General features: G+C 37.8%; 1 protein-coding gene across 1 annotated transcript in view; it reads right to left on the minus strand.

Moving 5' to 3' along the window:
* Positions 1-7,014: 7,014 nt before the first annotated feature.
* TRAPPC11 (trafficking protein particle complex subunit 11) overlaps positions 7,015-27,910 on the minus strand; it is a 28,834-nt gene continuing 7,938 nt past the window's right edge. The window contains exons 6-29 of the mRNA XM_074866409.1: positions 27,347-27,420; positions 27,023-27,119; positions 26,423-26,556; positions 25,933-26,080; positions 24,276-24,369; positions 22,827-22,906; positions 22,658-22,736; positions 22,504-22,558; positions 20,962-21,107; positions 19,781-19,842; positions 19,548-19,680; positions 18,768-18,898; positions 18,094-18,249; positions 17,394-17,581; positions 16,568-16,716; positions 14,904-15,025; positions 14,120-14,239; positions 13,703-13,768; positions 13,447-13,603; positions 11,744-11,852; positions 10,973-11,064; positions 9,959-10,092; positions 9,412-9,579; positions 7,015-7,986 (exon numbers count right to left, since the gene is read on the minus strand). Of these exons, the coding sequence (XP_074722510.1) occupies positions 7,942-7,986; positions 9,412-9,579; positions 9,959-10,092; positions 10,973-11,064; positions 11,744-11,852; positions 13,447-13,603; positions 13,703-13,768; positions 14,120-14,239; positions 14,904-15,025; positions 16,568-16,716; positions 17,394-17,581; positions 18,094-18,249; positions 18,768-18,898; positions 19,548-19,680; positions 19,781-19,842; positions 20,962-21,107; positions 22,504-22,558; positions 22,658-22,736; positions 22,827-22,906; positions 24,276-24,369; positions 25,933-26,080; positions 26,423-26,556; positions 27,023-27,119; positions 27,347-27,420 (2,739 nt within the window). The 3' untranslated portion in view covers positions 7,015-7,941. The remainder of the gene's footprint in view (positions 7,987-9,411; positions 9,580-9,958; positions 10,093-10,972; positions 11,065-11,743; positions 11,853-13,446; positions 13,604-13,702; positions 13,769-14,119; positions 14,240-14,903; positions 15,026-16,567; positions 16,717-17,393; positions 17,582-18,093; positions 18,250-18,767; positions 18,899-19,547; positions 19,681-19,780; positions 19,843-20,961; positions 21,108-22,503; positions 22,559-22,657; positions 22,737-22,826; positions 22,907-24,275; positions 24,370-25,932; positions 26,081-26,422; positions 26,557-27,022; positions 27,120-27,346; positions 27,421-27,910) is intronic.

The following is a 27,910-nucleotide window of genomic DNA, read 5'->3' on the forward strand; positions in this document are numbered from 1 at the left end:
AGGAAAATACCCAGCTGATTTGGAAATGCCATGTGGTAACTAAAATGTAATTTCATTATTTTGCAAGTTATCAGCAGAACAGGTGAGGGTCAGTACAATGTCTGAGCAACAGCACAGGGTGGGAAGGGAGCCTGGGGCATGCCTTAGTCCTGTGGGCTGCAGATTGGCTTGACTTCCAACACAAATCCATAGCGCAGACCAAGTGCACCAGTGCTATTGGGAGAAAGACAGTCTACAAGCAAGAAAATGAAGTTTTAATCAAGTATTTACCAAGTGTCATTAACCCAAGGAGAACTGAGAGCTTCCTAGAAAGTTGTTTCTGTGAGGCTTAGTGGAGTGCAAGTGGAAAAGACCATCCTTTTCTTTTTTACAATGAAAAAAATCACCATACTTAAGAAACTGCAGCATGGGCTGTAGCTGCCCCAGGAACATGTGCTTGGGGAGCGCCCGGCAGCTTGCTCCTGAGCGGGCAGGAGCAGTGTCTTCCTTCCAGCCTGGGGGTAGAGAAAACTCCAGGAGATCCAGATCCTGGTTTGCAGGGGACAGCCATTTGTTTTAGAGCCTAAGAAGGCATGTTAATTACAGTAAGGCCATACAGCAGACTTCAAACAGCCAACATTTGTTGATCTCCTCATATGGATAAATTTATAAAACATCAAATTAATTTACCTAGAAATAGGACAGCAATTGCAAGCCGAAGTTTACCACAATGATTTGCATTACAGTAACAAACATGAAGCTTAATCACACCTGTACATCTCTGTTTCCCTATAGAAAATGCTATGCGCTCTCATCATCATGGGTAGCTGCTAATTGATAGTGCTTGTAAGTAATGCAGTTTTTCCCCTAGCAATGAAATCCCAGGTAAATCCCACATGCTTTGCTCGGCAGTACACATTTCATCCCATGGGGTAACCCTGGCACAAATAGAATCATGCCAGATTCCCCCATGTGCAAAATAGGCACAGCTCCTTTCTGGTCAGTGAGGCAGCATCAGGTCACTCCTGCAAAGAGCACAGCCTCTTAAGGACATGTAACTAACCTAGGAAATAGAAAAACATTTCTGTTAAAATTATCCTGTGTACTCAGCAGTACCCGGCTGAGGGGAATAAGAGCATTACTCTCTCACTACTTAAAAACTCCTTCACTGAATTCATTAATCATTCTTATCAGCATCCCCTTCGTTCCTGGGCTATAAGCATATTTGAACTAAGAACTTCTCAAGTCCAAAACCACCCTAAGTATCATGAGTATCTTCAAGGTCATAAATTAATGCAGGCAATTGTTATGTTACCTACATAAAAGTCTTCAGTGGAGGAGCAGTGACCCTGAGAGAGACGCTTCATTAAAAGATAACATTTGTCTGACCTCTCTGCAACCTCCTGGCCAGTTAAACGTCTTATAAACAGGCTATTTTGTAGCAGGTAGAGAACAATTAACATTTTCCTTGTTATAAAGAGGCTGGTAGTTGAAAACTGGACTAAGATATCTTTGTTTTGGTTTTAGCTTTCTAATGTTGGCCCACAGAAAACCACCATACAAAAAGCCAAATAGTAAGAATTCTAATATTTTCAAGTCATTTCTAATTTCCTTCCCTCTGTGATTACCATATATGTTTTGATATTTATTACAGCTGTTTGCTTTGTCACTTGTGAACTGTCTTGAGAGAGCACAGCTCTTACAGGGAATCTGTTACTGAGCACGTATGTCCGGGTACCAAACTTCCAGATGTTAAGGTGGGATTCTCTGATGTCAATAACAGAACAGAGGATGTCTGTTTATATATATGCACACACACACACGTGTGTGTACATATATGCTTACACCAGGCTTATAGCTGGTCACTCTGAGAGAGACAGGGTACTGGCTGCTGTGAAGCATCTCCATGGTTTTGCTTACTGTTTAGGGCTGAAGCAGGCACTTTGAATACCCCCAGCTGAGGCTGCAAGGCAGTCACTCCTACTTCTACCGTCACAAAAACAGGTGGCAAGAAGATTTCTAATATGGCATCATGAAATCAAATGGTGCAGAAAAATCAGGCTAAGTTCATCCCATGCAGCAGGCTAATGGAATATCTTCTGTGCAGGTCAGGGAACTGAAATACAAAGGGTTTTATCCTCATTTGGGTATTCATTGCTTTTTTACTGGAATTTATTTATTTCACTAGCATATATACATTTATGTATATATAAAAGTTACATAATAAGAACCATCTAGATTCAATACATTACAATAATTACTTATTAAAATAGTTTGGGAAATTAATAATTTAAGTACTGGTGGTCAAAAAAATATTCAAGTATAGGAAATCAAATATTTTTAAAAGTTCAAGCTTCTCCTTTAATGACTTTATTCAAAAAACCACAGTAATTGCTAAAGCGTGCAGATAAGACAGAAAAGCTAAACATTTACATACAAAATGGTTTACAGGGAGAAAGTACGTGCATGTTCTAAAGTAGAAATACTGTTTGAAGATGAAGAGTTAAACTTTTAGAAAGAATAATTGAAATGTCAGCCTGAAGGTCAGCTTCAAACCTCCCAATGGAATCAAATACTATGTAGCAACTCCTAAATGCAGGCAAAAAAATGACAGCTACGTGTTTACATTTACTTTCCAGGGAGAAATTTTTGACTTCCAGATCTCCCTGTCCCACCAACAAGTTCAGACTATGGTAACTAGCACGCATAGTTAACATAGTTTTGCATTGATACAACACATCCTATCAGCATGGCTATACAAACTTCATTGCCTTTGCACAATATCATGTTCCCCAGCAAATTATCTAGAGATCTGGCAAGGAAATTTGACATAATTTTCTTGAAAAAGCTAGAATAAAATATTTGCATTCTGTTCAGGTGAGGGAGTTTCTACTGTCTTGAATAAATCTTATAGGCATTTTAAAATTCTATTTAAATACATAAATGCCTGTGTTTAGTTATCCAACACTTGACATCTCTTTGGAAGTAAGAAAACTGACAACACTGAGAAATGTAGAGTTTTGCTTTCTTAAATTCTGATTTGTTCCTATTAGTATTTGTGACATATGCTCCTTCCTCACCTCCCCCAGAATTAAAACTGCTTCTGTAAGGCTTGCAAAGACAAAGGACAAACAAGATTAATCAAGCTTATTCTTTTTCATTTAGCTTATCATGCTCAAGTCTACCTAATGTGACATGCTGCAATGTGAAATGGTCTTGCCTTTCATGAAGTTCCACTGGCAACAAGACAATGAACGTGAAGCCTTCTGCAGTAAAAGTCGAGGAAGATTAGTTACTTCTAACATGAGGGGCTTTAAGATATATGACCAAATATGTGTCCACCAAGGTGGGAGGCTTTCCCAGCTCTGGATGACAGCCCTTGGGGTGTGAAAGAAGAGGTAGTTCAGAAACTGGATAAAAAAAGGAACAGAGCTCTTTTGGATGAATTGTCTAGAAGGGTCAGAATTGCTTTCTCCCAGGAGGACTTTGAAATAGAGGAGAAAGAGCGAGCTACCATCTTTCACATGCCCATGTATGTGATCATGCACGCAGGTCACACACCATGAAAAAGCCACAGTTAATTGGTAGGTAACCACCCTTTCTCCTGTGAGCTGCTGTCCCTATGCCTAGTCACACTGCAGGGGACACTGACTGGTCTCCACTGGTCTCTGCAGAGTAAACAAAGGCAAGTCTCAGAGCTACATTAAGACTGGAAACTTTTCCACAGCAGGATAGTACCTATACACATTCCCATGCAGGGCAATGCCAAGCAGTATTCCCTTCTAGTCCAGAGACTGGGGGAGCTCTCTCAGAGCAGGCTTTTATCACAGAAATCTATGAGCACAGTCTCACAGCAGGTCCCAATGCAATCTGCAGTAGAAACAAAATAAGGGTTTTCCCAGGTGTGCTTTGCCCTGAACAAGCAGAAAGCTAAGACATGTCTGGCATCCAAGGTGCAAAGGACATTTTAGCTGTAGAGTTCTGGGATCCAGGAAAGGCAGCAGACGAATTAGTTCCCTGACTAATTGCAAAAATCAGAGCTCATTCTGGAGAAAGCTTGCAGAACTTTGAGAAAAAAACATATCAGGAAATACAACAATATAAAGGAGATCAAACAGAAGGTCACAGTGATCTCTGGAAGCAAGTACTACCTATCTACACAGGCAAGCAAGCAAGCATGCTGCCTGGGTTTGAAGGGAACCTTCGAGTGATCTTTTTGAGAAGCATGGACCTCCCTCCTGCTGACCCCCCTCTGCCAGCAGAGGAAGGGCAGTCATGTTCTGCCTGGATGGCATCTTTGCCAGTAGAGAGAGATGACATCTCCGAAGCAGAGCAGAACAGCTGGGATAAGTTTTGACGAGTTTGCATATTTCAGGACCAGTGTGTATCGATATTATCTGAAGTCACCTTTTTTTCAATATCTTTTTGATATTATCTGAGGTCACCAATTGTTTTTGGAGACCACACAGAGGTGTAGCCCAGCATACTAGCCCTTGAATTTACCAGGATTAAACAGGTTGCAGGTGGCACGTAGGGGTTTACTCATCCTCATTTAAAAAAAAAAAAACCCAACAAACCACCAAACCAACAAAAAACCTGAAAAAATACTAGGGTTTACTTAGCAGAAGCTTCAAAGCAGTTGAAACTTTTTTCCTCTTATCTAGTTTGATGAGACTACAGTACCCAGAACCATCATGCAGAGAGCTCTAGAGAACCAATTCTCTAAAATGATTTTATATGCTATATAAACATTTTCTGAATCTTCTTTAAGCACAATGGCTAATTGAGGTATAACCTAATTTTTATTGACCATACAACTCACTTTCAGCAGCACTTTTACAGCCATTCAACAACCATGTTCCTGGTGAGATGTGTTATAGTCATGAACTATTTTACAAACCAGGTTAGTAGAAGCTGCCTCAGTACCCCACTGAGCAAATGTCTGTCAGGGCACACCTGATACCCTGAAAACTGAGAGGTGCAAAGCAATCTGCGTAACTATCCAGAATTTGAGAAAGCTGAACACAGTCACAAGTCCTGCACAGGTCTCCATCCTCCACTTCAGTTAACCAGGTGAAATGCTTAGTCCTTGGAATAGAGCAGAGACTACTGCTATCAGCACTATCAGTCTCTTGTCAAAAGCATCCCTGGAGGAGGACTGGAAAGGTAGGATACCCACATTCACTGTTGCTCTCCTTTAGCCTAACTTCTTCACTGAAAAGACATGAAGGAGCGGGAGCTCATTGTTTCTCGGAAAAGGAAGTAGCAGAGCAGGTTTAAGGAATGAGGTGCTTTTGATATGGTTGTTTCTTCTTCCTACTCTACACATGGCAACATTAAAGCACTCAAAGTGACTGATAAGGCAGAAGTATTCCTACCTAGAGACTTCCAATTTCCCAAGTAAAGGCAGAGAAAGCATGGAAGCATCTTGTTCATTAGGACATGCAAAAAAATGAAAGCTGGTAAAACCTCCAAAACCCCTGTATAAATCAATGATCTGAGAAGACATCATGCAAGATGCTAAGAACTGATCAGGAATTAAAATCCTTTCTTTTAATCTTTCACTTCTCCTGAACTTCTTATAACTAGAGTTTAGTGGTCACAAGCAATGAAGAAGTGATAGAGTACCTTTCTTTGCTCCAGACTTCAGTGTAGGCCAGGAGATCTGAGGTGATGGGACATGTTCCTCCCCTCTCACGCACTTGGTAGCATAAAAGGGGAGGAAACAATACTGCTAGGGCTCAGCCTCCAGCTCACTAGCAGTCTGAACATGTTGATCTCAAACTTTTTTCACTGAAAGCTATTTTTAAACTAGTCTAAAAGTAGTTTCTCTTTTCTTTGATGCTTAATTAGTTCCAATTAAAACAGACTATGTTTAAGTAGTATATGTTCAAGTTTGAATGGTGCTCATCAAAATACAGTAAATGATAAAAAACTGCACTTAAAAAGGGCATATATATTTCAGTGTATCTCCTCAAGACTTCCAAAGGGATTTGGGTTATGAATCACAAACATTCCCCTCAGCATTAGAGTCTTATGAGTCAGGAAGATAGTCATCATTAATCACTTCTCAAGCATTTTTAACAAGGTGGTTCCTGCTTGCTGCATGTTTTCATTCACGTCAGTCATTTACATAGCATAAAAGGTGTGCCTAGCACTTTACAAACAACTAAGACAAAAATCTTTGCTTTGTAGTGTTTACAGCTACAATAAGATCACACAGAACAAAAGATTCTCTTTGCAAATGAAAAAAAGAATAGAAATTACAACTATGGCAAAGTAGCAAGTAATTTTTTTTTCCATGGTGTTAGATTAAGTTTGCATTTCTGTATTTCTGTACTATTTTTATACAGTTCCTACTTTTACTACTCACCATTTTAAGTAGAAACCTATTTACACAATTCACTTAAGACTTTAATATCATTGTAACCATGAAAGCATTTTATGCCATCCCCTTTCTCAAAGGAATGCAAATCACTATTTTCAGGGGAGGAAAAAAGGCACCCCAGTTCTCCACTAATCACTTACACCACTTGCATCAACATGTCTTTTAAGAAGCAGGAGCAGAGATGCCAGAGTTGCTGTAATCTGAGTGGCTACTCAGAAGAAGGAAAAAAAAATCTGGAAATGAAATACATTTTCCACTTAAAAAAAAAAAGAGATAAGACACTTATTCCATGACTGCCACTTAGTTAACGATATTTAGGCAAAGAATAAGGAAGGTTTCATTTGATCTTCCCAGCATGGTTTGTCAGCCGTCATCTTTTCCCCCACTATACACTGAACAAACATCATAATATGACTATATCTGCACTCCACGGAAAAGCTGTATACGCTCATGCATATTTTTTCAGGACTGCCAATTAGCCTACAGTCCTTTCACTGGTAAGGAATGTTTACATGCTTCTCTAATCCTTCTCTCCAAGTATTACAGCTGTTATTTTGGACTTCAGTGCCATAATGAATGTATCAGCCTGCAGGACAGACCAGAGTAATGAGACAACAGCTGTGAAAACAATGCAATTAAGGACACAGTTTCAGAAGTACTCTGTTACAAGCTGTTTATTAGAACTTCACTTTGACAATAAATAAGGTATTTCCCAAGCAATCAAAATGTAATTATTTAGAAAGTTAAACAACTGAGGTTTTCACAATGTGTTTTTATATATACATGATTTACTGTATTTTAAACACCAGTTCATCCAGAGCTGTACGACAGTAGGATGTCCATTCCTTAAATTCACACAGCAGGAAACTACCAAGACATATCTTTAATCTGGAAGCTGTGTGTGTAAAAATAATTCAAAACCATGTATCAGCTTCAGGTTGAATAATCCAACTGTAATGAATTAATCTCTCTGTTCATTAGGCTAGCTGCTGAATTCAAATTTGGATGTATGGCTTACATAGAAGAAATAGTGCCTTTTAGATTTATGGTTTTAAAGAACTAGTAAGCCACTCAATTCCAACAGTACAACGTAACCATTTGTAGTTTACTGTGCTACTGCACACCCTGTTCTGCCCTCAACAGAAGTGGCATAGAACAAACTTCTGTAAATGATGGTCATTTTCAATGTTGTAAATCTTGGTTAAGTACAACCTTTGCACTTCAGCTTACTGTTAATTATGAAAATTTTGGTTTTGGTCACATGAATTAGCATTTCTTCACTTAAATACTCAAGCCATTTATATGCCTTAATAATACTTTTAGGAGTTTGACATTCAAAGTTAACTTCAAAAGAATGTTCCTGTTAAATAAAGCACCAAGTTTTCCCCATACATTTATTCCTTAAAGAAAGTCTACGAAAGACTAGGTTTTTTTAAAACATTAGTTTGCTAAGAGTTGTAATTGAAAAATAAAATTTAATTCTTATGGTTTGATCAAAGCCATGTTTCCAAAGTGAGCTTTACATACTCTGTGCAACATCCCATTTTCTTTAAGTGCAGAGGTACAGGCGTCAGTTATGCAGCTGCAATCGAGTTATCATCTGCTTGACGACCCTGAGGCTTTAAGAAAATAAAGACAGAGAATTAAGAAAAACCCAAAACACCACCTCACACACATAAAAGACTAAGGCTGTTATAAACCTCACTTTGCAATACACTGTGTTGATCAAAGTAGCTCTGGTACACAAGTGTACCACATCTTTACTCCTAATGGTTTCCAATAGTAGCACAAACACAGAGGACATCTAACTTGAAGTTTCAGTTTGGCCCAGTGAGCACTTGGTAGAGGCCTCAGCTCCTTACCTGCCCTATTAAATGCCAAGAGCATCTCTGTACACATTTGGACAGCCTAGCACAAGGCCTGGCTGATCAGAGTTCCAAGTATGACTGCAGTATGAAAAGCTGATAATTATCAATGCATAAAACAGGAATGAGACTGACAGTTTCTTGGAGGAATTTTAAGCAGAATCACTAGATATGGAAGAGAGCAAGGAGGAAGTTTTATAGAAGAAAGGCATCCTTACAATAAGGTTTTTTGAGGTCCTGACAACTCCAAAGCAAAAGCAAACAATTGTGAAGCCTGAGAGATTCCATAGGAGCATTTAAAACACCATGCTTTTGAGGAAAAAAGCCTTTTGTATTGACTTAGGAGAACATCTTGACAAGCAATCTAGAAGAACCATTGATTGACAGCATATGCAAAAAGTAAATTCTGCCTATCTTTTTTGGCTAAAAAAATTGAGAGAATGCCAGGCCTGTTTCCTGGAAACAGGATTACAGATGTCTGAACAAGTCTATCTCAAGTCATATAAACAAACTCTTCAGGCTCCTTGCTTGCTAAGAGTCTGACTAAAAAGTGAATACAATATTCTGGAGACAGCAGCAGTGGAATGAGAAAGCATTGTTTTTAGGCAACTGGATTGAAACGATTCTTAAAAAGTCAAAAGGAGCCTGTGATCTATTTTTCATTACATGATTGAATTGTCTTCAATCATACCTTTTAAAAAAAATCTGGACTGATCAATTCACTGAGAGGATGTGTTTTTAGAATTTCTTTAGGGAGGTGTGGGATGCTACAGTGTTTCTGAACATAGTTATATGGGTTGCTCAAACACTTATTTTCAGAAGTGCTACAAATTATGGTATAAAGTCTTTAATTACATTTAGCTCACTCCCTTGTGGTCAAAATACAGACAACTTTAAAACTCACAGAGTAAAGTCATGGAGTAAAAAGGACACGCTAAGCACATTCAGCTAATTTGTCTAATGGTAACTAAATACCTGTTGCACTTAAACAGATTTCTTAAGGATTTTGACAACACCAATGCAACCCAAGATTTTTCAAAGCAAGTAACTCTGTTACAAGATGGCCATTTGAGTCTGCTTAGGAACACTCAAGTTTGAATAGAGCTCCCGTGGTAGACCCTAGAAACTGAGGAGCCCCACAGGGAACCTTTAAACACAAGGCACTTCCCACAGTCTTACCTTTACAAAAATGTGTGTCGGTATGAATCGTCTGAGCAATTGATTAGTGAAGTTTGGGAATCGCAGCAAGTTAACATGAAGAGATGGTAACTGCTGATATCCAGCCATCAGAGGATAGAAGTTATACAACATTTCCTGCTGTGTGCCAGGAAGGATTCTTAATCGGATCTTGAAGAACATAAAAAAAAGCCACAAACATAGTTAAGTTCTGTGACCAAAAGTACTTCTCTGTTCACTTTCCATTTATACACTGTTTACTTTCTGAAGTTGGAAAGAATGCAACTACTTTCCTATTCTAGTTAAACTATTACTTCTACACTGAACCACCATGTTACCCATAAACAATATGACAAACGGCTCCTAGTCAGGCTTCCATTTAGCCCTTTAAATGGAGCCTGAATCCATGTGTTCTTCCAGACAGAATTTACCATACTTTAAACATCTAAAAAACAATAAGTTTGTCCTCTCTGCACATCACTAAGTCTAATCAATGCATTCTTCACTACCAGGTAAGCCAGCAGGATCCATAGATGTGAGAATTTTGTACCTGTTTAAGGCCAGAGAACATGAAGGCATCACTAGGTTCCACTGACACCTCCACATCCTGGACTAAGTTGGTCTTATTTTGCAGGTGATATCTGACAGGTAGGGATTCTCGGACTCGACCAAACGATGGCAGATCTTTAGGAAAAAAAAAAGTAATCAATCTCAAATACAAAATACATTTTAAAGTTCCATCCCAAAGTCTACCGCAAAGAGCAGTGAAGAGTTTGAAGATACAATAACTAGGCATCTAAAGCCTTTCTGACAAGGTTTTTCAGAAAAAGATTAAAGAAATTTATTACAACTTTTCAATTACACTTCTTCAACATCTAGGTACAAAACCACTAACTGCTAACACTGTCCAGGAATGCTAGTTAGGAAGTCACTTTGGTTGCTGCTGAGCATTTTCAGCTTACCAAAATCTTGTCAGATACTGTCAGGAAACTCCTTCAAATTGTAACAGGAAAAGATGGTGGAAGAGTCTCAGTACAAATGAACATGAACGGAGGAAAGCACAGGAATTCTGTGCATTCAGCGAGCTCTCCAGTCCCCCTCTGCTCTTGTGCAGGTGAAATGCTAGAAGAGCCACAGTTCACCTGCCCGCAAGCAGCTCCAATTCTCCAGGCTGTTTCTTTCCTGAGATGCAGCCAGGTCGTGGGCGGATGGAACAATTCCTGCCATAGGTGTCTAGAGAAACCTACTGGGAATGTAGCATCAGCAGAAATAACTCTGGTCTCTGTGCTGCCATGTAACACAGGTTGATCTATTGGCAGCTTTTAAGAGAATGCATTCGTGTAACTACCTTCCAGTCTTCCCTTGAGTTGAAGAGGGTAAAGAGGAGCAAGACTCAAGGCAGTCTAAGTGATTATACAGTTTCTTTCACTAGCTCCATAATATCCAGCACCAGTTTTCTGTCTTTTGCTATGGTAAATGCAAGCTCCGGACACTGTAAAACTTTGGCAGTCCTTAAAAACCAGAAACTCTAACAGGGACATATATGTTGCCAAATTAATATTACCTGCATTAACATGGAGAGGAATGCTCTCTACAATCACATGCGGTAGAGTGATGACTGTATTAACAACAGGTACACTTTCCACAGGTGAACTTCTGCAGGAAAAAGTCAAACGCAGACCACGTTGAAAGTTAAACAACAAAGTATCAAGTGAGTACATCAAAAAAACATTACTTATATGTGACTAAACTAAAATTACAGTCATTTCAGTCAAGGAAAGAAATCCTAAATCCTTACATTGGATTGTTTGAAGTGAGGAAAAGAAGTGCCGTGGAGATAAAATAGCAGAGGTGAGCGAGAACACTAAACAGCTCTAAAACTAAATAAAAGCAAACTAGAAGAAAGATATATCTCAACATTTGTCTTTGAAAATTGAGTGAATACATAAACCCACAATCTAGGGTGGGGTTTTTTTGTTTCTATCACAAAACTATTCCTTTGACTTGGCTTCTCAAGTGAAGTATTTCATGACTGAAGAAAACAGGGAATAGAAGGTGACAAAACAGCTCTAATTGACATCAGATCTTACAAAGACAGCTTCATAGAATGTTAAAACCATAGCCACATAATATTTATCTCTTAAGTGAAATATGTATTTATTCAGAAGTCTAACAAGCTAAGCAGGAATTAGTAAGGTCCGAATTCTAGACAGTGCTTGCTACAGGAAGATCCAAAACTAAAAAAGCCAACACCCCCTCACAGCCCTCAACTCATCATCACCCCTAAAACCAAGTTAACTTATTTCCTCTCCCCATCCAGGCCAGAGATACTTACCTCTTCCAGGAGATGATATAACATCCAGTTGCCACTCCGCTAGCATTAGTAACTGGAGGACATCGAAGGCAAAAGCACTCACTGGCACTCTCACCTGTCTGTAAAACAACTATCAGCAAGATTTTGTTAAAATCAAAGTGTAATCATTCCTGCAGAAGCCACCAAGTCTAAAAATCCAATATGACACTAACACAAGTGTTCACGCAGAAAGGCCTTTGAAGTGTTCTGCAAACTATACAATAAAGATTGTGAAGTATCCCAGTATATAAAAGGGTGACATATACAAATACCTGACAGTTTACTTTTTGAACAGCATTATGAGATCTTTCATGTATGCACAGAATAAGTCATTGCAAATTTAGAGTTCATGCACAAAAAAAGCAAAATAACACCAATTCAAATTTTACACTTCTCCCACAGCAAATTCCAAGACATAAGCACAAATGTGTCTCATGTTTTAAAATTTCTCCTCTTCCACTCAAATGGATGACAGGTGGGGAAGAGAGGGAACACAAGAAAAACCTACTGGCTTCCAGTTTTCACTTTTTTTTTTCCCCCACTTCCTCCCCCTCCCTCCCCCCCCCCCCCCCGAATGAACTAAAAGAATTGCCTTTTCACTTGGAGTGGGTTTTTAAAAAAATACTAGTAAGTGTTTCAATCATTCAAAATAATAATTAATATTTATTAAGTCTTACAAGGAAAAAAATAAATAAAATCAACCAAAAGGTGGACAGCTGAATAGCTGGTATCTGAGGGGGTTCATGCCTCCTGGCAGTTAGCTCTTTAGGAGCGTCAGCTAGACGCCATGAAGCACAAGGTGCCAGAGTTAAAGATGAAATCTCATAGTTTGAAGACAAAAGGACCTGGGAAATAATTGCTTTTTGCCAAGTAACCCTTGAATCTATAAGAGGAACTACAGTCTTGCAAGTCCTTTATTACATGGGTAGACAGCTGCCCCACAATCAGGCTGCAAGCCAGACTGCCTCGTTTTATTCCAAGTTTTGATAGAATACACACATTTTCACATCTCTGACTCAGCAAATGCAGAGACAATGTCTTGTTGGAAGATTCTGGATCAGCTCTACTGCTAAGTACTCCATTTATATGGCTTTAAAGCTAACATACTGAACTCTTAAAGGCTGAAATCAGTTAAACGTAAAAAAAAATCTTACAGATAAGTTATTAAATTGTGTTAGTAGATGCTTACTTCTAACTGTTCTTTATAGCCTACCCTGTCTAGCTTCACATTTTTCAGCTTCATGACTGCAATCATGCACATGGATCACTTCAGCCTTTGGATGCTGCCTCTATCACATGGTAAAGTGTTTGCATTCCAGAAAGCATATGTTGTCCATAAACACTGGAAATATTCAGTCTCTTTTCATATGGATATCTAAGAAGTTGCACATCAGAAGTACTTTCAAGTGCTTTCCCTTACATCTGTTATATTCAGAGTTTTGGTTACCATCTATCATTCAAGTCCGTTTATTTGATCCAGTGCAGAACTACATTTTGAAGCATACTGCTAAATTGTGTGAAGCATACTTGTCTAAGTTGTGTTCTGGTAAGCAACTACAGTATTAAGCAGCTTTCTTCCATTTAGAGTTTGATAAGCAAAAGTTGCTTAAAATGTTCCCCTTTCTTATTTCCAACTTATGCAGAAAGTATCCTCCTGATAGTGAGCATAATCTAAGAAAACTTACCATTCTCCACATAAGATTCCAGTTGATCTACCGGGGTCATGGAAGCTGACAGCTGTAGCTGGCTGGTCACAATAGTGAGAGGCCACGGAGAGGCACTCAGGATGTCTGTCATCAGTAAAAATGGTATATCTGCAAATACTCTGTCCAAGTGCTCCAACTGTCAAAAACAGACACAAGATCTGGCTGTTTCTAACTAAATGGGGTGCAACCATTGAAAGCGGTGCGATTTCAAAATATCAACTTTTCAAACATGTACCTTTGTGGAGACAAATTTGACAGCAACATCAAAAGGAAATACTGTTTCTATGGTTACAGTTTCATCCTGTATAGGGGTGGGAAGAAGAGGGGGAAAAAGTTATATTCAGTTTCAGAACTGGCTACTGATATCAAAGGTTACTAACGTAAAATTACTTTTAATCATCGTTTTAACAAAGTCCTCTCCAGGGCAGTATGTATCTGTAGTTATTTTTAAAGAACAAATATAGAAAGGTTTTCCTCTGATTATACTTATGAAGCTGCTCACCCTAAATTGGGCTACCATACTGCTGATTTAGCATTTTTTCTATCTAGTAGAAATGCTTCTAAGAAACTTAGAATTACAGCCTTTAGATTGAGAATGTTCTTTGTATTTCATGAATGTATCTCCAACAATTGGTGCATCTTTACATCCTACCCGGTGGCACTTGCAGAGTATTTCTTTCCCCTCAACGACAGTGTTGATTAAGTAAGAAACGTAAACCAGAAACATTCTTGCACCGACCGTTCCACAACGAATGTATATTGGTTTTTCCAGCTGCAAAATAAAGGACACAACATGAGCCAAGCCATACCTAAAATACACTAATTAGGCCTAGAGTTGTCCAAAATTTGTTAGCCATCTTACTTGGTCCAAGAGGGCAATAGTAGAATAGATATTATTTTGACCATAAAGAATCTCCTCCAGTGCATGACCTTAATCATGCAGTGTATGATTTTAATCAGAGCAGCACAGCTCCAGTTGCTGTGCTACTGGTGATTGTCTGTTACTTAACAGTACAAGAAAAAAGAGCCATTACTATGTAATATATGATACACCCAACTTCTAATTTACTAGTCACAGTTTCAGCTTGGTGCAACATCTGCATATGTCATGCTCTACCATGTTGAATCACACTTGCTGACTATTGTCTACTGTCCATTAGGCAGTGCATTTAAGTAACAGTTGAGACCTATCTCATTTTATTTATCTGTCAGCTGTATCATCAATCCCAGAACACACCTTATTCCCAAATTTAGTCTGAAATGGGATCTAGCTAAAGAAATAAACTGCCAGTAAACAATAGGTAAAATATGCCATAAGTATTTCATTTATTCGTTCAGATATCTGAAACTGAATATAGGTCCTTTTTTGAGAGTCTTGTATTAGTTGATCCCTGTTTTCTTAACTGTCACATAGAAAGAAGGTTTTAAGCCTCCACCTTTTGTCCTGGTTGCAAGTCTCCTACAGGGATATCAGGAAGCAGGGCAGGAAAGGAGTCATCACATGTGTCTGTTCCACGAAGAGTAACCTGAGTTTTCTGAGTCAAGTTGGCATCTTGGCCTAGGATTAAAAAACAGTCTTTATATCTACCCAGGCTTATATCACTGAAGCATGAAAGCAATAACTAAAAATTCCAAGATACTCAAGGAATTAACATTGTTCATTTGATTGAGGGAAGCTTTCAAAAGTACCAGCAGAGGATAGATTTGACAACACCTGACTTGGAGGGATCATATCCTGTAAGGTTTTTGTTTCATCTATTTAGGCCAGGAAAAAAAAAAATCTCAAGAATCAGAAATCATATCTAGATGTTCCCTACCATAGACAAAAACATAACATGATTATGTGATCAAAGTTCTTCTTGGTATTTTATACAAAGTAAAACACAAGTTTCACAGTTCTGTGATTCTTCTGTTTTCAAGAGCATGGCTTAATGATTTTACATTTTTTTAAAACTGTTCTTCAGTGTTGAAACTGTTGAAACAGTGTTGAACTGTTCTTTTCAGTGTTGAAAATACATAAAAAAACAAATGTATAGATGTTAAATTATACCATTCTTCAGTCAGATATTCTAGAATAATGGCATTACTGCAATTGTGGGATAATTTTCAAAGCAAACCAAGCCACAATCTTGCCAAAGAATTGCAACTGGGGAAAAAATATATCACCTTACCTACAAATGAAATGTCACATTTCAATTGTTTTTTTAATGTAATCAGGAAGCCCACAATGACCTTGCATATCACATGTTAAGAGTCAAGATCAAGGACGGGGGGGAAGGGGGGGGGTGGGGGAAACGAAGACCGATTATTAAACACTGCTTTAGGAGCCAAGCCCAAACATCTAATTAAATAAGCTTAAAGAACATTATACTGACTTTAATGAACTATACAATCATATAGGGAATGTGGTTCTATTTCAGAGTACACAGCACATATTGCATCCTACATGTTAGTGACTTAGAAATTATTTTTACCTTTTAGGATAATTGCTACAAATAGGCATACCAACTATAACATATTGAAAAGTGTCAGCAATAACTACATACTAGGACTATATAGCAATAACTAGGACTTAACCATACAATATTTGCACTTTTTCCTTTTCAGTCAAAGGAATACTGTCTCAGTTCTCCACCACTTCCTAGATTTCGAGTGCTTTAAAAACTAAACCACATTATCCATGATGGGGGAAAAAGCCAGGAGTGGGTGGGGGAGAAAACCCACAAAGACTATACTTAGAAAGCACTGTCTAATGCTTTCACCTCAACAAGAAAAAGATCTACCTCTTGGGAAAAGAAAAAATTAGTTATAAGTGAGTAAATTAAATAAAAGGTTAGGAAGGCATACAAAAAACTTCTGTGTTTTCTTCCAAACTTGTAAAGACTTATGTTTTGAAAATACCCACGTAAACACTGCTGACAAGTAGTGGTTAAGATAACCATAACTGAATGAATCTGTAAGCTCTTGTTATTACCACTAATATCTCATCATTTCCAACTTTCATTTTGGTTTGATTCTTAATCACTGCTTCTCTGCATTGCATTAAGAACAAGGAGTCAATTAGGAGACTGTTAGATTAAAAGAAAATAACCCCAAATACCTGGCTTTAAACCTGCTGTAAGCTTAACATCTTTGGCCACTGTCTCCTCATGTGACTGGACTGTCACAATCAAACAATACATTTCATTAGTCAGGGCAGGAGGTTCATGACGGAGCTGAACAGAAATGTTTGGCACTCTAGAAATAATCCTTTAAGAGAAAAAACTTGGTTATTGTATGTTTTTTAAATAACAAGTTTTAAGCCTAGTTTGAAAGAGATTAACATAGTCTACTGTTTAAGAGAGTTCTGACAACTGGTGGCCTATTCAACTAGGAGACATGAGATTCCCAAAAAGCAACATGATGGGAACAACTCTATAAAACCAGTTTGGTACCCTGGTAATAAGCATTAATGGTTCAGATGTTCTGCCAGGAAAGAAAAAAAAAAGCACCCTCACCAACAGCAATCAGATTTAATTCTTTTGAATACATCTAACTTAGCATTAGGCTATTCATTAATAATTATTTTCCAATACAGTTTCTTAGACATTCTTTGTTTGTGTGATGGCTTTTGTAAGAGAATAACACTACCTAGTTTGCACAAAAACCTGGGAAACGTCTGCCGAGCGAAGTTTGGTGAAGGTGAAAATGTAAGCATAGCTGGTACGCTCAGAGATTAATGCAAGCTTTTTCTGTACTTCTAGCTACCTGAAGTCTCAAAAGTTATAAAGAATTAAGATAGCATTTATCCTCAGTTAAGCAAAGATATATTGAAAAAGCTCATATTAAAGAAGTCCCAACAAGTCTTTCTTCTTCAAGCACAGTGATCAGGACTTCACAGGAGACTCACAATGATACATCATATGTATTTTCAAGCTTTTACTCACATAGTGCTTGCCTGAACAGTCAAACTGTCCCAGTGCACTTCATTATCTGGAAGCTTAGGTCTTCGCCTGAAGGAACGTGCTGCCTGCAATGCTTCTTGAGATGAAGCAGCATCTCCACCTCCTCCACGCCAGTTCAGAATCACACATCGGCCAGATTCACTTCCCAGGATCAAATCCACAGAGGTGATCTGACAGACACAAGTTTAAACACATACCAATAACTGTGTTCTTACAGTAGGTGATCTGAAGACATAGTTTTCCAACAGACACATCTTTATTATGCCTGTATATCACCAAAAAGCTTCTGGCAGCTTTGCAGACTGAAAACACCTCACTACTCCACGATTTCATTTAACAAAACAGTGGAAGTATCTATGCTCTCATGTGTGCAGGGTAGTATTTTGTAGTTTCCTATCATCCCATAGCGCTATAGCACTCCTCCTCACAACTTTTTTGTTTTTTTAACATATTACACATATTTAAACAGACAAACAAACTTGAAGCAATACTTAAGTTTGTGACAATTTTTTGCTTTGGTATTGTCAATAAAATTTTACTCTCATTTTTGGTACTCAGTTTCAAGAATTCAAACATTTGGAACTGCAGTGGCATTAGTAACTGGTGCCAGATGAGAGGCAACTTTGTAGTTTTGAGTTCTCTGTAAGCATGAGCAAGAAAGGTGCAAAACAAATTGACAAACCTCAATCTTCTTTCCTACATCTTCAGTTTTTGCAACAAATTTGAAAGTGAACTTTCTTGTTTTTCCAGGGACTAAGCACATTGTTCCTTGCGATGACTGTTCTAGAATATCACTTTTTTGATAGGCTTCTTCTACCACACAGTATTGGTTGTAATCCTACAGCGGAGGAGTGGGGAAAGAAGTTGATAAACCCAGACTTAAATCATCTGTAGAGAGTAACAGTAGTATAGCAAATGTTAAGGCTCTGTGTTACTGGATCAAACCATATGGGTTCTTGCTACTTTTCACGCTACTGAAGTTAGACTTCGCAAGTTAATTACTATGCAATTCTTGACACAAGGTATCCATTACATTAATGTAACTTTATGCAAGAACATGAAGAGAAATAAGGCATTAAAATGATCCTTCTGAAACTTTAGAGAGCTTCATAGAAAAACAAATATATGATAGACGAACTAATCAAACTGTATTTGGGAGTTTTATCACAGTATCAATATACTTGTCAAAAGTGATAGATAATGTAAGAAAAACACCCCATCTTTTCAACTTACATATTAACATAATTTTTTGGAAAAGAACTTTTGAATTTTTATGTTTAAAAACACTAATAAATATTATTCTATTCTTATAATAAGCTTCTGTCACTAGGTCATAGATAGATAGAACATAGTTACCTGATTATTGAAACTGATGCAGAGCTTAGAAAACCTGATAGGATGAGGACAATCAGCTCTCAAGTATACATCAAACTGCACAGGAACATCAACATGAAAACTAGGAGCAAGAAATTTTGCTTTGCACTGCACTGGAATTAAAAAAAACAAAAACAAAAACAAGAAAACCCCCACCAAGAAGTAAGTGTTAAACACAAATTATGACATTAAATTTCAGAAGCACACTCTTTGAATAATTGTGGTAAGGATTGTTTTGTGTATACTCTTCAAACTTTGGATGCATGTAAGTGGGACAAATTTGGCTACTAACACCGTCACAGAAAGCTGCGACACTTAATAATCCTGTACATTTAGATACACCACTTCTGCAGGCAATGCCCACTCACATCCCCCTTTCTATGGGGAGTATTACTTTGCACACATCTGCCCTCTTTCCTCAGAATCATACTTCTGCCACACTGTTGTCTTTCAAAAAGCAAGGGTTTACTACTTCTACCATGTTTAAAGGCAGCCTCAGCTGGAAGTTCAGAGGTTTGTCCCCCCTCAGACATGATGCTCAAAGGATTTTTCTTTAGTCATCCATACCGGGGATAAGAGATCACTGGCTTCTCTCATGATTTCTTATCTTACTAATTTAGATGAAGAACAAAGCAGTGATGAAATGAGAGCTTCAGTGTTGCTGGCTTTAATATACACTTTGTATTTTCTCCTAATTAATTATTTTCAAGCTATAACTACATCAAAATTTATAATCTCGTGTAAATTTACTTTCTTACTTACCAAACGGTATAAAATCTTGGACTTCTATTGTAAAAACATTACTGCCTGCCAAGGAAACACGGTCAGCCCACAATTTTTGTGATGCTTTCACAGCAGCAGCGTCACAATCAGGTTCAGGATCAGGGCTTTCATTCTGTATCCAGATAGAAGATCATAAACAACAATAAAAGAAGGTTACTAAACAATGACCACTCAAGATTATTTAAAAGGATAATAGGAATTCTGCCACTTACCATTAGAACTTTTATCAGATTTTTTTCTATTCGAGACTTCTGATCTTCTTTAAGAGTAGATGCTAGCAAAAAGAACAAACAAAAATTGTAAGACAGAAACAAGTCCTTTTTTTTTTTAATTTAAGAATAAATCTTTCATTTAGATTGCATCTTTCAAAAGACACATTCTGGGGGAAAAAATTCTAACATCCATCTACCAGTAATGAACAATTCATTAACTTTTCAGAACTTCTCCCATTTTGTTTCCTCTTACTTCCACTGGAACTAAGTAAAATATTTGAAATGCTTGTCTAACCAAGTATTTTTTGGTTAGACAAGAGTTTCATAATTTATCAGAGGAAAACCCCAAGAGAATAACGCCTATACCTTCCTGCTATTTATGTTTAAAAATTGAAGAAACAGTAGAAAAGTCTGGTACATTCAAAGTGGCAACCTCAAATAATGTTAGAAACAACAACTAGAGAAAGTGACAGGAAGAAAAAAGGACCAAAATAAGCACTCTTCTCTTGAAGATGAAGAAAGGTGGGTTTGTGTCACTGGCTATGCTTTAATACAAAGCAGAGTAGCCTGGCTAGCTAAAAGAAGATGCAAACTCATTTTTACCATACCTACCCTAGTAGTAGTATTAGCAATTTAGGGCACAAAAAGGATTATTTCTGCAGTGTAAGTAACAGATGTTATAAGAAGCAGAGTGCTTGCATTACTGTGCAGCCACCCTATGTCACTTTTTTTTTCCCCTAAAAGATACCACATGCATATTTCATCAGCAGAGTTCTAGTAAAAAGTCTAAGAGAAGCACATCTTGGATTTTAAAGTCCAGAAAAAATGGTGTTAGCTATGTTACTTACTAGGAAAAATGTTCTTCCCCTTTAGGTATATTACAGTTCTTTCCTCAACCCGAAGCTTAGGAAGCTTCTGTTTCATTATTTGAACAGTCTCAAATGAAGCTCTGTGCCTCAGATATCCTGACACAGTCTGAATGCAAGGAATTTTATAATAGAAGATCAAGAAAATTCAGCTTCCAGCATATGAGAGAAGGTAGTAAAAATTCAGCACAGGTATACAGTTATTTTGTAGCTAAATCATTTGAAGTACTGTAAGCACTGTGTCTGACTGATTTGTCAGATTTTCAGATACTTTAATTTCTCTGTATAGGCTGAGTATTTTCCTTAAAAGAATACCTCTACCAAGTAGCTCTAAAGAGTACGTTATATAATCTTTTAGCTGGGCCATCAGATATGAACACTTGAGAGCTGTCGTCAATATGGAAGTGAGAAGAGTCCACCATCCTTCACTGCGATATTCACACATTACATAATCCAAGAGCCTACAACACAGTAAAATTGAGAGAAAAACAAGTTATACACACCAATATTTTTTAGAAGCTCACATTTATTTGGTATCATTAATACAAAATCCATCCTCACCAGTACAAATGCTAGATTAAAATCAGATCTGCTGTTTACACATGGCAATGATGTACTGAAGACAGTATGAAATTATTGTAAAGTAACACATTTATTCCATGAATTTTTTATTTCAGGCTAGAACAACTTTCACAAGAGAACAACAGGAAAACTCACCCATCTTCACATAAAGAACTAGCAAGACAGCAACTGGACAGAATACTCTTAGTCCAGCATTGCATTAAAAATATGCTTTGAGTATGTGGTAAGTTTCAAGAAAAACTAAACCAAAGCCCCACATAAAGTCCCTTTCCACACTGAAGAATTTTAATGTTCCTTAAGCAGAGGTATTTCTTTTCCCTCCTACCTCCTATCCTCTGCTCCCTTCAAAGGTTTTGAAGTTTTACAAACAACACATGCAACAATCTTTATCAAGCAAAACTGCACATCTTAATATGTTTTTAATACTGAGCAATGTTTACTAGTACTAGAAAAGCAGAGAAGTGAATTTTTTTAAACTCTGTTCACCTGTTCAAGACAAGAGAAAAAAATTTACCTAAACAAAAATAAAAAATGTTAATTTGTATAAACATTAGGCTTGATACCAACTGATCTGCTTATCCTCTCCTCCATGTAGCTTCCAGTCACCTAGTAATAACAGTAAACACATCCCTCCTACCTCACACATGCTCCTTTTACAACATGTGATCTTTGAAACCTAATCAATGAAAACACTGTGGGACTCCTACTTAACATGACCACTGTTTCCCCTTAAAAGTACAGAAAAACTAAGCAGTGAAGATGGTAGCTGTACTTCAGCACTATGCTTCCCTAGCTCTGTAGTCATTAATAGCAGAAAACTACACCAATAAAAATAATTAGTTTTGCTAAATTGCTGGTATATAAGCAAAAATTAAATTCAGCTGCATTTTCATGTTTTTTGAATTTTGTCACTATAAATTCTGTAATAAAATGTAACTATATTCTCATTGCAGTAGCAGGCAAGTTTCAGAAATCATTTCTGGAAGAAAGAGACAGACAGCACTCAATCAGTGAGCTAGAAATATTTGCCTAGTCAGGCAAATCCCCACAACAGCTTACAGCAGGAATTTTTTTTACTCTAATAACTGACTCATCATATCTGTTTTGCTTTTTTAAATATAAGTGGAGTTCATAGACTCCAAAGCTTGTGCTTCAATCAAATCCAGGTACAAGGAGCATCTTAGATGAGCTTCCAACATTATTCCATAGCAATAAGACATGGGGACTTAGTGAGAAGATTAGCATGTAAAAGCAGCAGTCATGGATGATACTCACTTCAAAGCTTTGGCATAATCTTTAGCGTAGTAATATTCTTCTCCCATTTGAACCACTGATTAAAAAAAATAAAAATAGAAGTGTTCCAGATCAATACCAAAAGTCTTTGCAAAATTAATTAAAAAAAAAAATGCATCTGATTATCTATACTCACTCAAGTGACTTTTCATTCTCGGACATTTGTATTTCTTGAACTGCGCGACAGCATTACTCAACAAAGTGATTATTAGCTCCTAAAAGATAAGACCATTACTGATATCATTATATATGCAAACATTAGGATAATGTTAGAAAACAGATTTTTTTTGTAGAATAAAACTTACCGAGTGAAGGACATTTTTCTCTTTCAACTGTAGGGATAAAATCCCCATCTTCTCCTTTTCAGGATCAGAAAGATCAAAGCCTGCATAAGACAATGAAAAATCCATGAAATTGGAATTTTGTGCAGACCCAAAAGGGAGCTATTTATGTGGCGAGCTATACGCAATGCAAGCTCCAACTGAAGCACGCTCAAACTCCCAAACATTCTTTTATCTAGGAGACAGATGTATCGCTTTAAGAACTCATCCATCCTCTGTGTTCTCCAAGGGAAATTCTGGAACAAATATCTTGCCTTTTGTTTAAAAGAAGTTATCTGGAGCTACCCAAAAATAGCAAGCTACAGTAAGACGACCTAGTCTTTAGACCGCATCTATTAACATTTAAAGTACGTATGTTAAGACAAATTTGTAGCCCTTTTCATATCTGAGCTCAAGTAAGGTTTCAAGCTTATGTTCCTCTAGCAGTAGAGAACGCCAACATATGAAGAACTATATAGGGCTTTAAAAGACTATAAACTCTTACTGGAACCAAAAAACCTGAATATATTAACAAGTGAAGTTTCTCTTCATCTTAAACTATTTAACCTCGGCAGTAGATTCTAGCTAATTTTAAAACAGTAACATTTGAAGATAAAAGAGGTTAGGCAGTACTGTATTTACAGTAAATGAAATAGTCTTTTAAAGAGGGCAGTGATAAAGTGGCAAATCCCAAAGGATATGCAGAGAATAAAGGAGACCAAATAGAGAGGAAGAAAGGGAAATAAACCTACAGTCAACAATGAAGATCTCAGAACTGCAGGTGTATTCATACATAGCTCAAAGCTGTACATTTGAAGCCTGAATTTCTGAGAAAACATCCTCCTTAACAGGAAAACCACAAATTCCTTTCTTAGATTAAAATCTGATTTAAGAGATCACATCCTCTCAATCTGTTTCAAAACCCAAAAAGCTTTTTCAAATAAAAAAAAAAAAAAGAGGTCATGAGTTCCTGTCTACAGTTGACAAGATACACTATGGACGGCAAGATGAATTTGTAACAATCATATTCAGGGTCATCATTATCTTTGCTGCATCGCGTTCTCCAACTTCTCTTCCCAGGAGTGCATTTCACTGCAGTCAAGCATTCCTGCAGCACACTGATTACAGGTAGCTGAGGCAACAATAGAAACAAAGCAGCAGCAGCAGCGCTTCAGTACGGGCTACTTCGCTGAAGAGCTGATCCTGCATAAACTTGAGGTTCATTTTTCTATTTGTTGTAGAGATCAAACACACTTTCTGCACTTCCAGTCAACATCTGTTTAAGTCATACCACCAACTATCAAGAGTGTGGTCCCAGCCCTGCGTCTGTCTCAGTGGAAAAGGGATTACATGCTGATGCCCACTAAATCAGCTGGCAGCATCAGCAGCTGAAGAAGTTTGTCCAAACTCCACAGATACAAGACAGAAACTTACTTAATATTCCCTGCCGCCATGGTCTTTGCCCATAGAAGTCAAGCACTCCAGTTTGCGTTTCCAGGGGATCCGGATTGGGGTATATCACAGAGGACTGTAAATTCAGCAAATATATTAATAAAAAAGGGTTCATGTTTCATTTTAAAACATTAAAAGCTATTTGATGCTCCAATACACATGCACATAAAAGAAAAAATTTGCTTTAAAACATATAACCTTTCTGATCACCTGTATAAAAACAGTACTTCAGGAAACCCAAACATTTAAACACTTCTCATTCAGTCTGACATCCTGCTTCATACACCTTCATTCATCTCAAATACTGTTAAAGAATAACTGGATAATCCTTTTTAAAATTAGTTCCTAACAAGATGATTCAAGAACAACAAATAAATAGCATCAACAGGAACATTTTTAAATAATGGGGACATGACAGCTGGAGAGTAGCTACATATAATTAGCATGTATGCTTAATCGACTACAGAGACCGATTTTCCGTACAAGCCTTTCTGCCAGACAAGTGTCAAAAACACCCTCCCAAAACAACACCAACCACCCACCACCCATACACACTCTAATACTAATGGTCTTGCTCCTCTGCTTCCTGCAAGTCACCAGATACAGTGCATGTATAGACAAATAGACCAGAAAAACAAAACGGTAAGTTTTCAAGTATCCACAGATGTAGAAAGTATACTATTTTTTATAATTATCTTTTAAATGTCAGAACTAGTGTTTATTTTATTACAAACAACACATCTGTTCTGGAGTAACTTTTCCAATACATAACTGGATTGAGAGCAGCCTGGAGAATAAGGACTTGGGGGTATTAGTGAACGGAAAACTGATGATGAGCCAGCAATGTGCACTCATAGCCCAGAAAGCCAACTGTATCCTGGGCTGCATCAAGAGCAGTGTGGCCAGCAGGTCGAGGGAAGGGATTCTCCCCCTCTACTCTGCTCTTGTGAGACCCCACCTGCAGTACTGTGTCCAGCTCTGGGGCCCCCAACATAAGAAGGACATGGACCTGCTCGAGTGGGTCCAGAGGAGGCCACGAAGATGATCAGGGGGCTGGAGCACCTCCCCTATGAGGACAGGCTGAGAGAGTTGGGGTTGTTCAGCCTGGAGAACAAAAGGCTCCAGGGACACATTATAGTGGCCTTCTAGTATTTAAAGGGGGCCTACAGGAAAGACGGGGAGGGACTCTTTATCAGGGAGTGTAGTTGTGGGACGAGGGGTAATGGTTTTAAACTGAAAGAAGGTAGATTTAGATTAGGTATAAGCAAGAAATTCTTTACTGTGAGGGCGGTGAGACACAGGAACAGGTTGCCCAGAGAAGCTGTGGCTGCCCCCTCCCTGATGGTGTTCAAGGCCAGGTTGGACGGGGCTTTGAGCAACGTGATCTAGTGGAAGGTGTCCCTGCCCATGGCAGGGGGGTTGGAACTAGATGATTTTTAAGGTCCCTTCCAACCCAAACCATTCTGTGATTCTATGATAACAAACACTTGTAACGTTAGTAAGCATCAGAAAAACACATATCCTTTCCTTGGATTTCGTTTACACATATTACAGATTATTCCACTACCATTTGAGACTAAAACATTAGCTATTTTACTAGCTGGTTACTTGCAAAGTATCTTCTCCCCTCCCAACTTACATCATGGTTACAAAGCATACTTGCTAGTTGTTTCCGTTCCTGTGCATAGTAGGCTGCCTGCTGGTAGTAGAAACCTGGATTCTGAGTTTGAATTGCTGTCAATCCCAGCTTAATTGCTTCATCAAACAAGTCACCAAAAGCCTGAAACCTATTAAAAAATTTCATAACTGAGATTATGTACAGAACAGCAATTTGAACTGAAAGGTACACTTCAATTAAAAGTTCTGGTTAGTCTTAAGACAAATGATACCTCTCTGAACTTTTGCATCAAAGTTCTAGGCTGCATTTGTGTCGGACACTGCTCATTCCCAGAGAAAAGTGGTCGATAATCAATGCAAAACAGAGTAACAGTATACAGTTTTTATGATCTAGTGTACCTCTCTCTTAGATAAAGAGCTCAGAATTTGTATCTTGCCTAGACAAGTAAAACAGTGAACTCCACAAGGTTATATAAGAACTAAAACAGAAACATTACTAAGCAAAAGCATACTGTTTAGACATCCAGGCAGCATGTTCAAAAGCCAGTTCTGCACTTCCTATTTTTTTCTTGCACAAGTCAATATGTTTCCTGAACTGAGCAATTGCATCCAGTGGAGTATTATGCTGAAAACAGAGGCGACAGATCTAGAAGAAATCAAAATAAGAGGAAAAAAATAACTGTTAGGCTGCTAATGATTAGCTTTCAAAAAAACCCCAAAAATGCCACTCACAAAAAAAATAAACTAATTTTATGTATTTCTGAAGAGGTCAAATTCAAGACAGAACTGCAGAGCCACTAGGAAAATTATTATCTTTAAAGCCTGCAGTCTGCAAATGGAACCTGATGGAGTCCAACTCCAAGATTGTTGTAAATGGTGGAATATTTTTGTTTTACTTAAAAGCCCCCAAAATACCACAAAAATATGGTCGGGTTCTTAAAGAGTTCAGAAGTCTTCCCGAGTCTGAGTGTAATTGGTATTCCACTGATAGCTGTTTCTAATTCATCTCTTTAAAAGCAACATAAAATGGAACATTTAAACCTTTACATATTAAAGATGCATCATCTTGGTTTTTTTTCTTTTTTTAAGTAAAGGTTATCAACACTTGTTACCTTATAGTTTATAAATCCTGCCATGGTCTTGATTTCCAGCATGTTTGTTTCATGAGCCCTCAGTTCATGCACAAGATTATAGGCAGTTCTGTAATTTCTAAGCAGAAATACTTGAATTAGAGTTAAATCATACAAGAGAACACATTTTAAGAACAGGATGGCCAACAGCAGAAAACAGCCTTCCAATCAAAGTGTTCTTCTCAGATAAGAACTCTCCCCTTACACACGTTTAAATAATTTTGCATTTGGGAAAATATTTATCATAGTCTATAGCTTAGCAGTGATTTGGGTAGAGAGGGTGGGGGAAGATTACATGAGTCTTACTTGAGAGCATTCTGCGTATCCTGTTTCAGCTCACTGAAGAATGCTATTTTGAACTGGTGTCTAACAAATAAAAGCTGCAAAACACAACCAGTGTCCATCATTCATAAACATCCAAACATACCTGTTACCTACAAAGCAGATACAGGCGATAATTTCAGAGGTTTACATAATATAGCAGTTGACTTGAAAAACTGACTATGCAACTGTTTCCTAATAGTTCCCTTGGCCGCCATGATGCAGCAGTGATCTTTCAGCAGATTTAACGTGTTCCAAGCCTTTTACTCTGGAACAGGCAAGAGGCTTTGTAACACCCCAAACTCTCTACACCAGTAGTGTTGATTATTGGTTTGGAGCTCACTGGTTGGACCCCATCTTCCAAGAGACAGAAGCTGGCAATCGCAACAGAATGTTGTGTGTCTGATATTTAACAATTTGAAAAGCAAAAGTTAAAAAGCCAAATCAAGTGCAACTTTTAAGTACAAAATGTCTAAGGGAAGCGCTTCCCACAAATTGTCAAGATACTACATTCAAATAGGTTAAACCATATAGATAAAACTTTTTTTT

Source organism: Strix uralensis, chromosome 4, assembly GCF_047716275.1.
Source record: "Strix uralensis isolate ZFMK-TIS-50842 chromosome 4, bStrUra1, whole genome shotgun sequence".
Classification (NCBI taxonomy): domain Eukaryota; kingdom Metazoa; phylum Chordata; class Aves; order Strigiformes; family Strigidae; genus Strix; species Strix uralensis.